This window comes from Hypanus sabinus, chromosome 20 (assembly GCF_030144855.1).
Source record: "Hypanus sabinus isolate sHypSab1 chromosome 20, sHypSab1.hap1, whole genome shotgun sequence".
Classification (NCBI taxonomy): Eukaryota; Metazoa; Chordata; class Chondrichthyes; order Myliobatiformes; family Dasyatidae; genus Hypanus; species Hypanus sabinus.
This window is the reverse complement of record NC_082725.1, coordinates 68,479,294-68,493,283: the sequence shown is the minus strand read 5'-3', so window position 1 is coordinate 68,493,283 and position 13,990 is coordinate 68,479,294. Positions and strand designations below refer to the sequence as shown.

The 13,990-nt window shown below is 44.1% G+C and overlaps 1 protein-coding gene across 8 annotated transcripts in view; it reads left to right on the top strand.

Moving 5' to 3' along the window:
- ulk4 (unc-51 like kinase 4) overlaps positions 1-13,509 on the top strand; it is a 712,463-nt gene extending 698,954 nt beyond the window's left edge. For all 8 annotated transcript variants that reach the window (XM_059945716.1, XM_059945717.1, XM_059945718.1 and 5 more), the window contains one exon: positions 12,782-13,509. In XM_059945716.1, the coding sequence (XP_059801699.1) occupies positions 12,782-12,845 (64 nt within the window). In that variant the 3' untranslated portion in view covers positions 12,846-13,509. The remainder of the gene's footprint in view (positions 1-12,781) is intronic.
- The last annotated feature ends 481 nt before the right edge of the window (positions 13,510-13,990 follow it).

Here is a 13,990-nt window from a genome sequence, read left to right as displayed (position 1 = left end):
GGATGATATTAAGATAGGTGGAAGGGCAGATAGTGTTGAGTAAGCCAGGTGTCTGCAGAAGGACTTACAGACATATTGGGAGAATGGGCTATGAAGTAGCAGATGGAATATAATGTAAGAAAGTGTATGGTCATGCACTTCGGCAGAAGTAATAAAAGCATGGACTATTACATAAATGGGGAGAAAATTAAAAAATCAGAGGTGCAAAAGGGCTTGGGAATTCTCGTGCAGGACTCTCTAAGGATTCAACTTGCAGGTTGAATCAGTGTTAAGGAAAAGCAAATGAAATGTTAGCATTTATTTTGAGAGGACAAGAATACAAAAGTAACAATATAATACTGAGGATTTATATTGGCCAGACCACACTTAGAGTATTGTGAGCAGATTTGGATCCCCTATGTAAGAAAGGGTGTGCTGGCATTGGAGAAAGTCCCAAGGAGGTTCATGAGAACGATCAACACACACAAAGTGCTGGTGGAACGCAGCAGGCCAGGCAGCATCTACAGGAAGAAGCACTGTCAATGTTTCGGGCCGAGACCCTTCGTCAGGACTAACTGAAAGAAAAGATAGTAAGAGATTTGAAAGTAGGAGGGGGAGGGGGAAATCCAAAATGATAGGAAAAGATAGGAGGGGGTGGGATGAAGCTAAGAGCTGAAAAAGTGATTGGCAAAAGGGATACAGAGCTGGAAAAGGGAAAGGATCATGGGACGGGAGGCCTAGGGAGAAAGAAAGGGGGAGGGGAGCACCAGAGGGAGATAGAAAGCAGGCAGGGAGTGATTGTGAAATGGGTAGAGAGAGAAAAAAAAAGGGGGGATAAATAAATAAATAAGGGATGGGGTAAGAAGGGAGGAGGGGCATTAACAGAAGTTAGAGAAGTCAATGTTCATGTCATCAGATTGGAGGCTACTAAGATGGAATATATGGTGTTGTTCCTCCAATATGAGTGTGGCTTCATCTTGACAGTAGAGGAGGCCATGGATAGACATATCAGAATGGGAATGGGACGTGTAATTAAAATGTGTGGCTACTGGTAGATACTGCTTTCTCTGGCAGACTGAGCGTAGGTGTTTAGCGAAATGGTCTCCCAGTTTGCGTCGGGTCTCACCAAAAGGCCACACCAGGAGCACCGGACACAGTATATCACACCAGCCGACTCACAGGTGAAGTGTCGCCTCACCTGGAAGGACTGTCTGGGGCCCTGAATGGTGTTGAGGGAGGAAGTGTAAGGGCAGGTGTAGCACTTGTTCTGCTTACAAGGATAAGTGCCAGGAGGGAGATCAGTGGGAAGGGATGGGGGGGACCAATGGACAAGGGAGTCATGTAGGGAGCGATCCCTGCAGAAAGGGGGGGAGGGGGGAAAGGTGTGCTTGGTAGTGGGATCTCGTTGGAGGTGGCGGAAGTTACGGAGAATTATACGTTGGACCTGGAGGCTGGTGGGGTGGTAGGTGAGGACAAAGGGAACCCTATCCCTAGTGGGGTGGTGGGCGGATGGGGTGAGGGAAGATGTGCGTGAAATGGGAGAGATGTGTTTGAGAACAGAGTTGATGGAGGAGGAAGGAAAGCCCCTTTCTTTAAAAAAGGAAGACATCTCCTTTGTCCTGGAATGAAAAGCCTCATCCTGAGAGCAGATGCAGAGGAGGCAGAGGAATTGTGAGAAGGGGATAGCCTTTTTGCAAGAGACAGGGTGGGAAGAGGAATAGTCCAGGTAGCTGTGAGAGGCTGTAGGCTTATAGTAGATATCAGTAGATAAGCCGTCTCCAGAGATGAAGACAGAAAGATCAAGAAAGGGGAATGAGGTGTCAGAAATAGACCAGGTAAATTTGAGGGCCAAGTGAAAGTTGACACCTATACTCTGTCCGCCAGAGAAAGCAGGATCTTCCAGTGGCCACACATTTTAAGTCCACGTCCCATTCCCATTCTGATATGTCTATCCATGGCCTCCTCTACTGTCAAGATGAAGCCACACATAAGGAACACCTTATATTCCATCTGGGTAGCCTCCAACCTGATGGCATGAACATTGATTTCTCTAACCCATTAATGCCCTTCCTCCCCTTATTACAGCATCCCTTATTTATTTATTATTCCCTCCTCCCCCTTTTTTTCTCTCTCTGCCTCTCTGCCCATCACTCTTTGCCTATTCTCCATCTCCCTCTGGTGCTCCCCTCCTCCTTTCTTTCTCCCTAGGCCTCCCGTCCCATGATCCTTTCCCTTCTCCAGCTGTGTATCCCTTTTGCCAATCAACTTTCCAGCTCTTAGCTTCACCCCACCCCCTTCGGTCTTCTCCTACCATTTTGGATTTCCCCCTCCCCCTCCCACCTTCAAATCTCTTACTATCTTTTCTTTCAGTTTGTCCTGATGAAGGGTCTCGGCCCGAAACGTCGACTGTACTTCTTCCTAAAGATGCTGCCTGGCCTACACCAGCATTTTGTGTGTGTTGCTCATTTTATTTCCAGCATCTGCAGATTTCCCCGTGTTCATGTGAATGATGCCAGGAATAAAAGGGTTAACAAAGGGTTATGAGGAGCATTTGATGGCTCTGGACCTGTACAAAGTGGAGTTTAGAAGAATTGAGGGAAAAACACATTAAAACCTATCAAATATTGAAGGGTCTGGATAGAGTGGATGTGGAGAGGATGTTTCCTGTAGTGCGGAAGTCTAGGACTAGATGGCCCAGCCTCAGAATTGAGGATCATCCATTTAGAGGTAAGGAAAAAATTCTTTAGCTATAGGTGGTGAATCCTTGGAATTTTTTGCCACAGATATCTGTGAAAGGCAAGTCTTTTGGTATATCCAAGGCAAGGTTAGTTGGTTCTTGATTAATGAGGGTGTGCAAGATTATGGGGAGAAGGCAGGAAAATGAAAAAGATAATTTGTCAGCCATTATGAAATTGTGGACCAGACTCAATTGGCCGAATGGATTAATTCTTCTCCTTGGTCTAATGGTATCTAATAAAATGACCACTAAAGGTAAAACACTATAGTATAGTACACAATATTGGGCCAACCTTAAAAGCTACTCTAAAATCAATCTAACCTTTCCCTCCTATATAGCCATGTTTCTGTCATCCATATACTTATCTAAGCATTTCTTGAATTTCCCTAATGTATCTGCCTCTACCACCACCCCTAGCAGGGCATTTCATGCATTTACCTCTGTGCAAAAAAAAACTTAACTCTAACATCCCCCACCCCCCCGTACTTTCCTCCAATCAGCTTGATATTATTCCCCCTCATATTTGCCATTTCTGCCCTTGGAAAAAGTCCCTGGTTTTCTGTGCTGTACTATTATTCTGTAATGCTTGAAGCAACATTGTACTACACTGCGTGTGGCTAGATTTATAAATCTGCGATGAAGCACACTGCAAGTGTAGTTCCTAGCTATGAGCAATAATGCATCAAGTGCACTAGCGTGAACCTTATAGCATGACCTCCATGCATGGAGCAGCCACTTTGGGTCAGGTGATGATTTGGGGCAAATTTGCCCTGGAGTGGTAGCTGAGTGACATCAGGAGCCCCTCCAGCAACAGAGAAATCAGATCACTCTTTACCTTCATTAAAGATCTTCTGCAGCTGGAGCCCACACCAATCACAAAGCACAGATTCACACCACAGCTTTGCTGCAGTGACATCAGTCATGCATTCCACTTCAACTGAGCTACTGCAACATTTCCAGCCACATGCTTGTCACTTAAAGATCTCTCTCCACACAGGAGTAAAGCTTTCTTATCCAAGAAAATCATGGTTGATATTTGTACTGGTTCAAAAGACTTTTCTGGATGCACATAAATTCCTTCTGAACATTTTACATTTCAAATTCGCCTGTATTTGAAGAACCTTTGACAACACCCTTCCTCATTACTACAGTACTGGACTCCGTACTCCTCTCTTATAGTCCTTCCTCACCCAGCATGTTACTGCTGAAACAATAACACCCTTCTTTTAACTACATCAGAGTAATTGCACACATTTCAAATTCCCACTGATCAATACTTTGTTTTTTTACCTTAGTAGTCAGACTCCATGTGTTAATAAGAAACATAGAAAACCTTCAGCACAATACAGGCCCTTCAGCCCACAAGGTTGTGCCGAACAGGTCCCTACCTTAGAAATTACTAGGCTTACCTATAGCCCTCTATTTAACTAAGCTCTATGTACCTATCTAAAAGTCTCTTAAAAGACCCTATAGTAACTGCCTCCACCACCTTTGCCAGCAGCCCATTCCACTCACTCACCACTCTCTGAGTAAAAAACTTACCCCTGTCATCTCTGTATCTACCCCCCAGCACCTTAAACCTATGCCCTCTTGTGGCAACCATTTCAGCCCTGGGAAAAAGCCTCTGACTATCCACACAATCAATGCCTCTCATCATCTTATCCACCTCTATCAGGTCACCTCTCATCCTCCGTCACTTCAAGGAGAAAAGGCCGAATTCACTCAACCTATCTTCATAAGGCATGCTCCCCAAACCAGGCATTATCCTTGTAAATCTCCTCTGCTCCCTTTCTATGGCTTCCATGTCCTTCCATGTGAGGCAACCAGAACTGAGCACAGTACTCCAAGTGGGGTCTGACCAGGGTTCTATATAGCTGCAACATTACCTCTCGGCTCCTAAATTCCACAATTGATGAAGGTCAATATACCATATGCCTTCTTAACCGCAGAGTCAACCTGCGCAGTTGCTCTGAGTGTCCTATGGACTAAGACCCCAAGAACCCTCTGATCCTCCACACTGCCAAGAGTCTTACCATTAATACTATATTCTGCCATCAGATTTGACCTACCAAAATGAACCACTTCACACTTATCTGGGTTGAACTCCACCTGCCACTTCTCAGTCCAGTTTTGCGTCCTATCAATGTCCCGCTGTAACCTCTGACAGCCCTCCACACTATCCAGAACACCTCCAACCTTTCTGTCATCGGCAAGCTTACTAACCCATCCCTCCACTTCCTCATCCAGATCATTTATAAAAATCACGAAGAGTAAGGGTCCCAGAACAGATCCCTGAGGCACTCTACTGGTGACTGACCTCCATGCATTTATGACCCGTCTACAACCACTCTTTGCCTTCTGTGGGCAAGCCAATTCTGGATCCACAAAGAAATGTCCCCTTGGATCCCATGCCTCTTTACTTTCTCAATAAGTCTTGCATGGGGTACCTTATCAAATGCCTTGCTGAAATCCATATACACTACATCTACTGCTCTTCCTTCATCAATGTGTTTAGTCACATCCTAAAAAAATTCAATCAGGCTCGTAAAGCACGACCTGCCCTTTACAAAGCCATGCTGACTGTTCCTAATCATATTATACCTCTCCAAATGTTCATAAATCCTGCATCTCAGGATCCTCTCCATCAACTTACCAACCACTGAAGTAAGACTCACTGGTCTATAATTTCCTGGGCTATCTCTACTCCCTCTCTTGAATAAAGGAACAACATCCACAACCTTCCAATCCTCCAGAACCTCTCCCGTTCCCACTGATGATGCAAAGATCATCGCCAGAGGCTCAGCAATCTCCTCCGTCGCCTCCCACAGTTGCCTGGGATACATCTCGTCTGGTCCCAGCGACTTATCCAACTTGATGCTTTCCAAAAGCTCCAGCACATCCTCTTTCTTAATATCTACATGCTCAAAGCTTTTCAGTCTGCTGAAAGTCATCACTACAATCACTAAGATCTTTTTTCATAGTGAATACTGAAGTATTCATTAAGTACCTCTGCTATTTTCTCCGGTTCCATACACACTTTCCCACTGTCACACTTGATAGGTCCTATTCTCTCATGTCTTATCCTCTTGCCCTTCACATACTTGTAGAATGCCTTGGGGTTTTCCTTAATCCTGCCCGCCAAGGCCTTATCATGGCTCCTTCTGGCTCTCCTAATTTTCTTCATCAACTCCTTCCTAGTAGCCTTTTATAATCTTATAGACTAGATTTATTACAGCCTTTGTACACCACAGTTCCTGTCCCCTACCGTAACTTCCCTGTCTCATTGGAACATACCTATACAGAACTCTATACAAATATCCCCTGAATATTTGCCACGTTTCCTCCGTACTTTTCCCTGAGAACGTCTGTTTCCAATTTAAGCCTCCAAGTTCCTGCCTGATAGCCTCATAATTACTCCAATTAAATGCTTTTCTAACTTGTCTGCTCCTATCTCTTTTCAATGCTATTGTAAAGGAGATAGAATTATGATCATTATCTCCAAAATGCTCTCCCACTGAGAAATCTGACACCTGACCAGGTTCATTTCCCAGTACCAAATCAAGTAAAGCCTCTCCTCTTGTAGGCTTATCTACATACTGTGTCAAGACACCTTCCTGAACACAGCTAACAAACTCCACTCCATCTAAACCCCTTGCTCTAGGGAGATGCCGATTGATATTTGGGAAATTAAAATCTCCCGTCATGACAACTCTTATTATTACACCTTTCCAGGATCTGTCTCCCCATCTGCTCCTCAATATCCCTGTTACTATAAGGCAGCCTTTAAAAACACCCAGTAAAGTTATTGACCCCTTCCTGTTTTTAACCTCCACCCACAGAGACTCCGTAGACAATCCCTCTAAGGCATCCACCTTTTCTGCACCCATGACACTATCTGTGATCAACAATGCCACGCCCCCACCTCTTTTGCCTCCCTCCCTGTCCCTTCTGAAACATCTAAAACCTGGCACTTGAAGTAACCATTTCTGTCCCTGAGCCATCCAAGTCTCTGTAATGGCCACCACATCATATCTCCAAGTATTGATCCACGCTCTAAGCTCATCTGCTTAGTTCACAACACTCCTTGCGTTAAAATAGACACATCTCAAACCTTCGGTCTGAGCACGTCCCTTCTCTATCACCTGCCTATCCTCCCTCTCACACTGTCTCCTATCTATCTCTATTTGAGAGCCAAACGCCTCTTCCCCAGTCTCTTCAGTTTGGCACCTGAGAACATTTCTATCACATACAAACCTTTGATTTCTGTCCACACAAGCAGTCCTCACATGACCTTTATCCTCCTCCACTTCACCATCTGCTCTAACACTCTGGTTCCCCTCCCCCTGCAAATCTAGTTTAAACCTCTCCCCGGAGCAGCACTAGCAAACCTACCCGCAAGGATGTTAGCCCCCTTCCAGTTCAGGTGCAAACCATCCCATCAGAACAGGTCCCACCTGCCCTGGAACAAGGCCCAATTGTCCAGAAACATGAAGCCCTCCCTCCTGCACCAACTCCTTAGCCACGTATTTAGCTGCATTATCTTCCTATTTCTAGCCTCACTAGCACATGGCATGGGGAGCAATCCTGAGATTGCAACCCTGGAGGTCCTATCCTTCAACTTTGCACCTAACTCCCTAAACTCTCTTTGCAGGACTCCTCCTTCTTCCTAACCATGTCATTGGTCTTACATGGACCACAACATCCGGCTGCTCACCCTCCCCCTTGAGAATACTGAAAACTCGATCCAAGGTATCGCGGACCCTGGCACCAGGGAGGCAACAGACCATCCAAGATTCTCGATCTCTTCCACAGAACCTCTTATCTGTCCCTCTAACTATCAAATCCCCTATCACTACAGCTCTCCTCTTTTCCTTCCTTCCCTTCTGAGCTGAGGGTCCAGTCTCAGTGCCAGAGATGCAACCACTGCAACTTGTCCCTGGTAGGTCGTCCCCACCAACAGTATCCAAAACGGTATACTTATTGTTGATGGGAATGGCCACAGGGGTGCTCTGCTCTTCCTGTCTATTCTCCTTCCCTCTCCTGACTCCTAGGGGTGACTGTCTCCCTGAAACTCCTGTCTATTTCTGCCTCTGCCTCCCGAATGATCCGAAGTTCATCCAGCTCCAGCTCCAGTTCCCTAACGGTTTGTCAGGAGCTGCAGCCGGATGCACCTTTTACAGGTGTAGTCATCAGGGACAATTGTGCTGTCCCTGACTTCCCACATCTTGCATACGGAGCACTCGAATGCCCTAACTGCTGACTCCATTACCTACTCCTTAAATTAATTAAAGGAACTTACCCAGCCTTACCTCACTTGGAGCAAGCTCGTCGTCAGCCTCTGCTCACCGAAGCATCTCGAGCCAAACCCTCAAAGCTCCACTCCTACCCTGAGCCACTCACACCACAGGCCGCTCCTCGCTAGCCGCTCCACTTCAGTTACCCGTCCTTTTATTTGTCCCTGCCAATTATCTCACGATCCCTTCACTCCTCCTCTTCTGCTGCAACGGTTTCTCGATCACACTGTCCCAGGTACCTGCTGCATGCTCACCTCAGCTGCTTCCCAGCACTCAGTGCTCTCACGAGCCCTTCACTCCTCCTCTTCTGCTGCAACGGTTTCTCAATCACACTGTCCCAGGTACCTGCTGCACGCTCACCTCAGCTGCTTCCCAGCACTCAGTGCTCTCACGATCCCTTCACTCCTCCTCTTCCTGCTACAACGGTTTCTCGATCACACTGTCCCAGGTACCCACTGCATGCTCACCTCAGCTGCTTCCCAGCACTCAGTGCTCTCACGAGCCCTTCACTCCTCCTCTTCCTGCTGCAACGGTTTCTCAATCACACTGTCCCAGGTACCCACTGCATGCTCACCTCAGCTGCTTCCCAGCACTCAGTGCTCTCACGAGCCCTTCACTCCTCCTCTTCCTGCTGCAAAAAGGATAAACTTAGCCGTCCAATCCTCACACATGTCTTACAGTGCCTATAAAAAGTATTCATTCCCTTGGGGAGTTTTCATGTTTTATTGTTCTACAACATTGAATCACAGTGGCTTTAATTTAGCTTTTTTTGACTCTGATCAACAGAAAAGACTCTTTTATGTCAAAATGAAAACAAATGTCTACAAATTAGTCAAAATTTATTACAATTATTAAACACAAAATAATTGATTGCATAATTACTCACCCCTTCAAATCAATATAAAGTAGATGCACCTTTGGCAACAATTACAGCCTTGAGTCCATATGGATGGGTTTCTATCAGCTTTGCCCATCCGGACACTACAACTTTTCCCCATTCTTCTTTACAAAACTGCTCAAGCTCTGTCAGATTGCACAGGGATCATGCGTGAACAGCCCTTTTCAAGTGCAGCCACAAATTCTCAATTGGATTGAGGTTTGGATTCTGACTTGGCTGCTCCAGGACATTAACTTTGTTGTTTTTAAGCCATTCCTGTGTAGATTTGGTTTTATGTTCAGACTCATTGTGTTGCTAGAAAGCAAATCTTCTCCCATGTCGCAGTTTTCTTGTAGATTGCATCAGGGTTTCCTCTGTATTTTGTGGCATTTATTTTACTCTCTACCTTCACAAGCTTCCAGGACCTGCTGCAGTGAAGCATTCCCACAGCATGATGCAGCACCACCATGCTTCACAGTAGGGATGGTGTGCTTTTGATGATGTGTGGTGCTTGGCTTACGCCAAATATAACATTTAGTCTGATGGCCAAAAAGCTCAATTTTGGTTTTAACAGACTATAGAACCTTCTTCCAGCTGACTTCAGTCTCCCACATGCCTTCAGGCTAACTAGCCAAGATTTCATGTGAGTTTTTTGTAACAGTGGCCACTCTCCCATAATGCTGCGACTGGTGAAGCACCTGGGCAACAGTTGTTGTATGCACAGTCTCTCCCATCTCAGACACAGAAGCTTGTTACTCCTCCATAGTTGTCATAGTTTTGTGAGGAAGCTGTCAGTTGGACCTTCCAGACACAGGTGTATTTTTACTACAATCAATTGAAACACCTTGACCACACACAGTTCTCCAAAAACAGATCTCCATTTAACTAATCATGTGACTTCTAAAACCAATTGACTGCACCAGTGGTGATTTGGTGTGTCGTATTAAAGAGCGTAAGTACTTATGTAATCAATTATTTTGTGTTTTATATTTGTAATTTAGATCACTTTGCAGAGATGTTTTCATTTTGACACAAAAGTGTCTTTTTCTGTTGATCAGCATAAAAAAAGCCAACTACATTCCACTGTGATTCAATGTTGTAGAAAATTATAGCGCAGAAACAGGTCCTTGCTAATCCATACCAAAGCATTTAAATTGCCTTCTCCCATCAGCCTGCACCATCATAGCCCTCCATACCCCTACCATCCATGTACCTATCCAAACTTCCCTTAGACAGTGAAATTGCATTTACATGCACTACTTGCACTGGCAGCTCATTCCACACTCTCACAACCCTCTGAGTGAGGAAGTTTCCCTTCATGTTCCCTTAACTCATTACCTCTAGTTGTAGTTGCACCCAACCTCAGTGGAAAAAGCCTGCCCGGATTTACCCTATCTACACCCCTCAATTTTGTATACCTCTATCACTCAGTCTTCTGTGTTCTAAGAATATCCTAAGGTTTTCAAAGTTGTAAAACATGAAGACTTCTAAGGGGGATGTATACTTTTTATAGGCTTGGTACATGCCCATGTCTGCTCTGCTTACTGGACTGATTCCATTTTCTTTCTTTATTTGGCTGTAGGTCCATCCTGTGTCCTATTCATCTGCCAAATTAGTTTAAACACTTAGTAAACCTTTCTACGGGGACATTGGACCCATTCCAGTTCAGACAGAACCATCCTGCTTCTAAAAGTCCCACCTCCCTCAGAGACATTCCTGATAATACAAAAATCTATAGCCTTCTCCTACACAACCTATTTGGCTACACATTCATCTCTCTTCTTTTTCATATTTACCCACTAACACATGTAATCCACAGGTTGTAGACTTACAGATCCTCCTCTATAATTTGTGACCCAGCTCTCTGAACTTGCATTACAGGCCTCATAACTCTTTTCACTGATGACATCAGTACCAATGTGGATCACAACATCCGATTGTTTACCCTTCCCCGGGACTGTTTATGACATCCATAACCTAAGTTCCATCAGCCTTCGTTCACAGAAGTCTACTCCCCTTATTATCAAGGCTCCCTACTGGTCCCCTGTACTCTTGCTCCTTCCCCTTATATAGTTCAGCCACCCACAGTGCTGTAATATTGGTTTACTTTCCTTCCTACAGCTGCCTCTGGGAATGCCTTTAAAAGTGACCACCTCCATGGAAACTTCAGCCTCACAGAGGCATTGTGGTACCTGCAATGGGCACTTGAGTTCCAAAGCCTGCCATTCAAACTGGTCAAATTGGAGCAATGCTTTTAATTTAGGAAGGGCCCTTTGAAATGGTAATCCAATCTGTTCCCACAATTTGAACTATAAACATGAAAATACCCAATACCAAGACTACCACCAATGTCACACTGCCAATCCAAAGGTCAGTGCTATGAGCCTTCTGCACCGAAGCTCCTCATTCACCAAAGACCACACTCAGAGACCCCTGCATTCAAAGATGCACAGCACAAAACTACTGCAATACCACCTTCCTGCAGTAATTCCATATGCCTTGATATCTTAACACCTACTGATTGAATGCTCAGTGACCGAGCCTCTGCAACTAACTCTCTTGGATACAACATTCCAAAGATCCATGACACTCTGGGTGAGAGAATTTCTCCTCTCATTATCCTGCTGCCTAACCTTTTGAATTTGGTTTTGCTGGTTCTAGACACCTTATCAGCGGAACCTCATCACCACATCCACTTTATTCACTTTTCCTAAAGGATATTGTATGTTTCAGTAAGTTCACTTCACATTGTGCTAAACACATGAGAGTACAAACCCAGCCAGCTTAATCTTTCTTTATGGGATAATCCCCAGTTTTCCTTATCTCTATTACACAACATCCCTCCTTAAATAGGGAGACAACCCATATACAAAATTCCATGGTGATTCATGTGCACACATAAATGTGATGTAGGGTCTCTGCCTGAAATGTTGTCAATTCCTTCACACATGAGACGCTGCTCAATGCTGAATTCCTTCAGAATTTCATATGATGCTCTGGATCCCAGCACCTGCAGTCTCCTGTGTTTGTCTGACCCACCAGATGATAGAATCATTTATCACCCTTGGTTTCTTTATGTCCCTATCCTCCATGTATAGCTGAGCTTGCTTTTGGTTCTGCTCACTCTCTCAGTGAACACCTGCTCAGAGCAGAGAAAGGGAGTAAGTTTCCTGTTCACCTGTTCCCTCACAGCATGCAGTCCCTCGAGCTGCAACACTATCCCCAAGTCCACAGCCAGAGTCAGTCATCCAAGCTGTACACTGGGTACAGAAAGACCCATTGATAAAAACAGATGAACTGTTTTTCAGATCTACATGCTCCTGAAAGAAAAGCAAGTTCATAAACATATTGAATATCTAATGAAAGGAAGTACAATAAAGCAATTCATTTCACTGCTGTGGGCATTATGAATGAAACATTGTAGCTCTATTTAACAAAGATCTGTCAGGCCACAGTTTAAAGTTAGCAATTGACTGAGTAGAAAAACTGCTGGACAAACTCACCATATTGATGTTGCCTGATCTACTGAGTTCTTCGAGCTTTTTTTGTGCTGCGGTTTCCACTGTCTGCAGGATTTTGAGACTCCTGTGTATAAAAGCAACTTACAAATCTCACCCTCCCCATGAGTACAAATGTTCCCCAGTTTAATTCCAAGACTTTTTTTTTATGTTCTGGACTCTGGCCCTTATTTCTGTGCTCTCCAGCCAGAAAATTGGTCTGCTTTCTATCTATCTGGTGTCTCTGAGGTAAGACAGAGAGGATCAGATGTGTCATTCAGCTGCCCTACAAACCCAAATCATTGTATTTTCAGATTAATTTTTACAAACCTGTTTAATTCTGTCCTGTGTGATGTGGTCTCAATCACTGACAGCATTTTCTTTGTTCTTATCCCAGTTCTCATACCGATATTGCCATTGCATCGTTAGCCTTTGAAATACTGAGGCTCATTGGCCATTGAGCCATTGACCTACTCCAGGATCTCTGTTCACATAATCACCAAGTACCATCAGCATTATCACACTCACCGCAGGACCACTGACTACTCCAGAATCAGGACTCACAGCTCTCAGGACTGGAAGCGTCCTAATAGAGGAGAGTTACATTCCAATGTCTTGTTCTTTGACTGGTTTTGTCATGGATTCAAGGAAAGCCAAAACAAGCATGTTTTCTTCAAGCAAACTGAAATAGAGTTGGAGGAAAGGTACTGTACCAAAAGTCATTAAAAACATTCCTTCTCAGAAACATCTTGCAACCTTCTTTGAAATCATTAATATACAACTGAAGCTAAAATTTAGCCAACTAAATACAATTAATTAATATACTCAAAATACATTAATATGCATTTTGTAAAGCTTGAAGTCAGCAAAATAGAAATGTTGGAACATCTCTTGCATGTTTAGTGTGACTGTCCAAAGGCAAATATCGCAACAACTATTTTTGTGCTCTTTCATCAGTCTGTACCAGACTTCCATTCTGCTGGAATAGCTTTCTATTGTTTTGATACTTAAAGAGTTGTGAATTTCTGTTTGGGGATGAAAGTTTACTGAAATCTTGCTCTTTTTTCCAATGCAAATGGATAATCATTAGCATCTCTGGCAGAGAATAAATGTGTATTAATTTGATTGCTGTTGGTGTGTCAGTTTTTTGTCTGCTCTGGATCTGGAGCTTATAAATTGATTTTAAATCATTTCAACCAATCAATCCTTCAGTCATTGAGAGGCTGGCAGCTCCTAGGATTCCATTCATTCATCAGTATATTACTCCCAGAACACATCGCTGAAACAAACATCTATATATTGTATGTCCAGAAAATATGTGTTTCAGGAACATTATTGTTTAATCTTTATCATTTTAAGTAAAATAGATTGAAAATAACAATTTCTACTTTCCCCATATATCCTTGCAGAGCCAGGCAGATACCACAATTCCAGCTTGCCCAATGTACTAATTGTCCTGGTCTAGAGATGCCCTTCTGGCTTTGTTTCCCTGAAATGGTCTGACGGGTCTCACATGTGCTGTGTAGCCCGTGATCTACTCTGGGGTGTCTGACATCAAAGGATCCATCCCAACTATAACGTCAGCCCACCCAAGACAACATGGTGC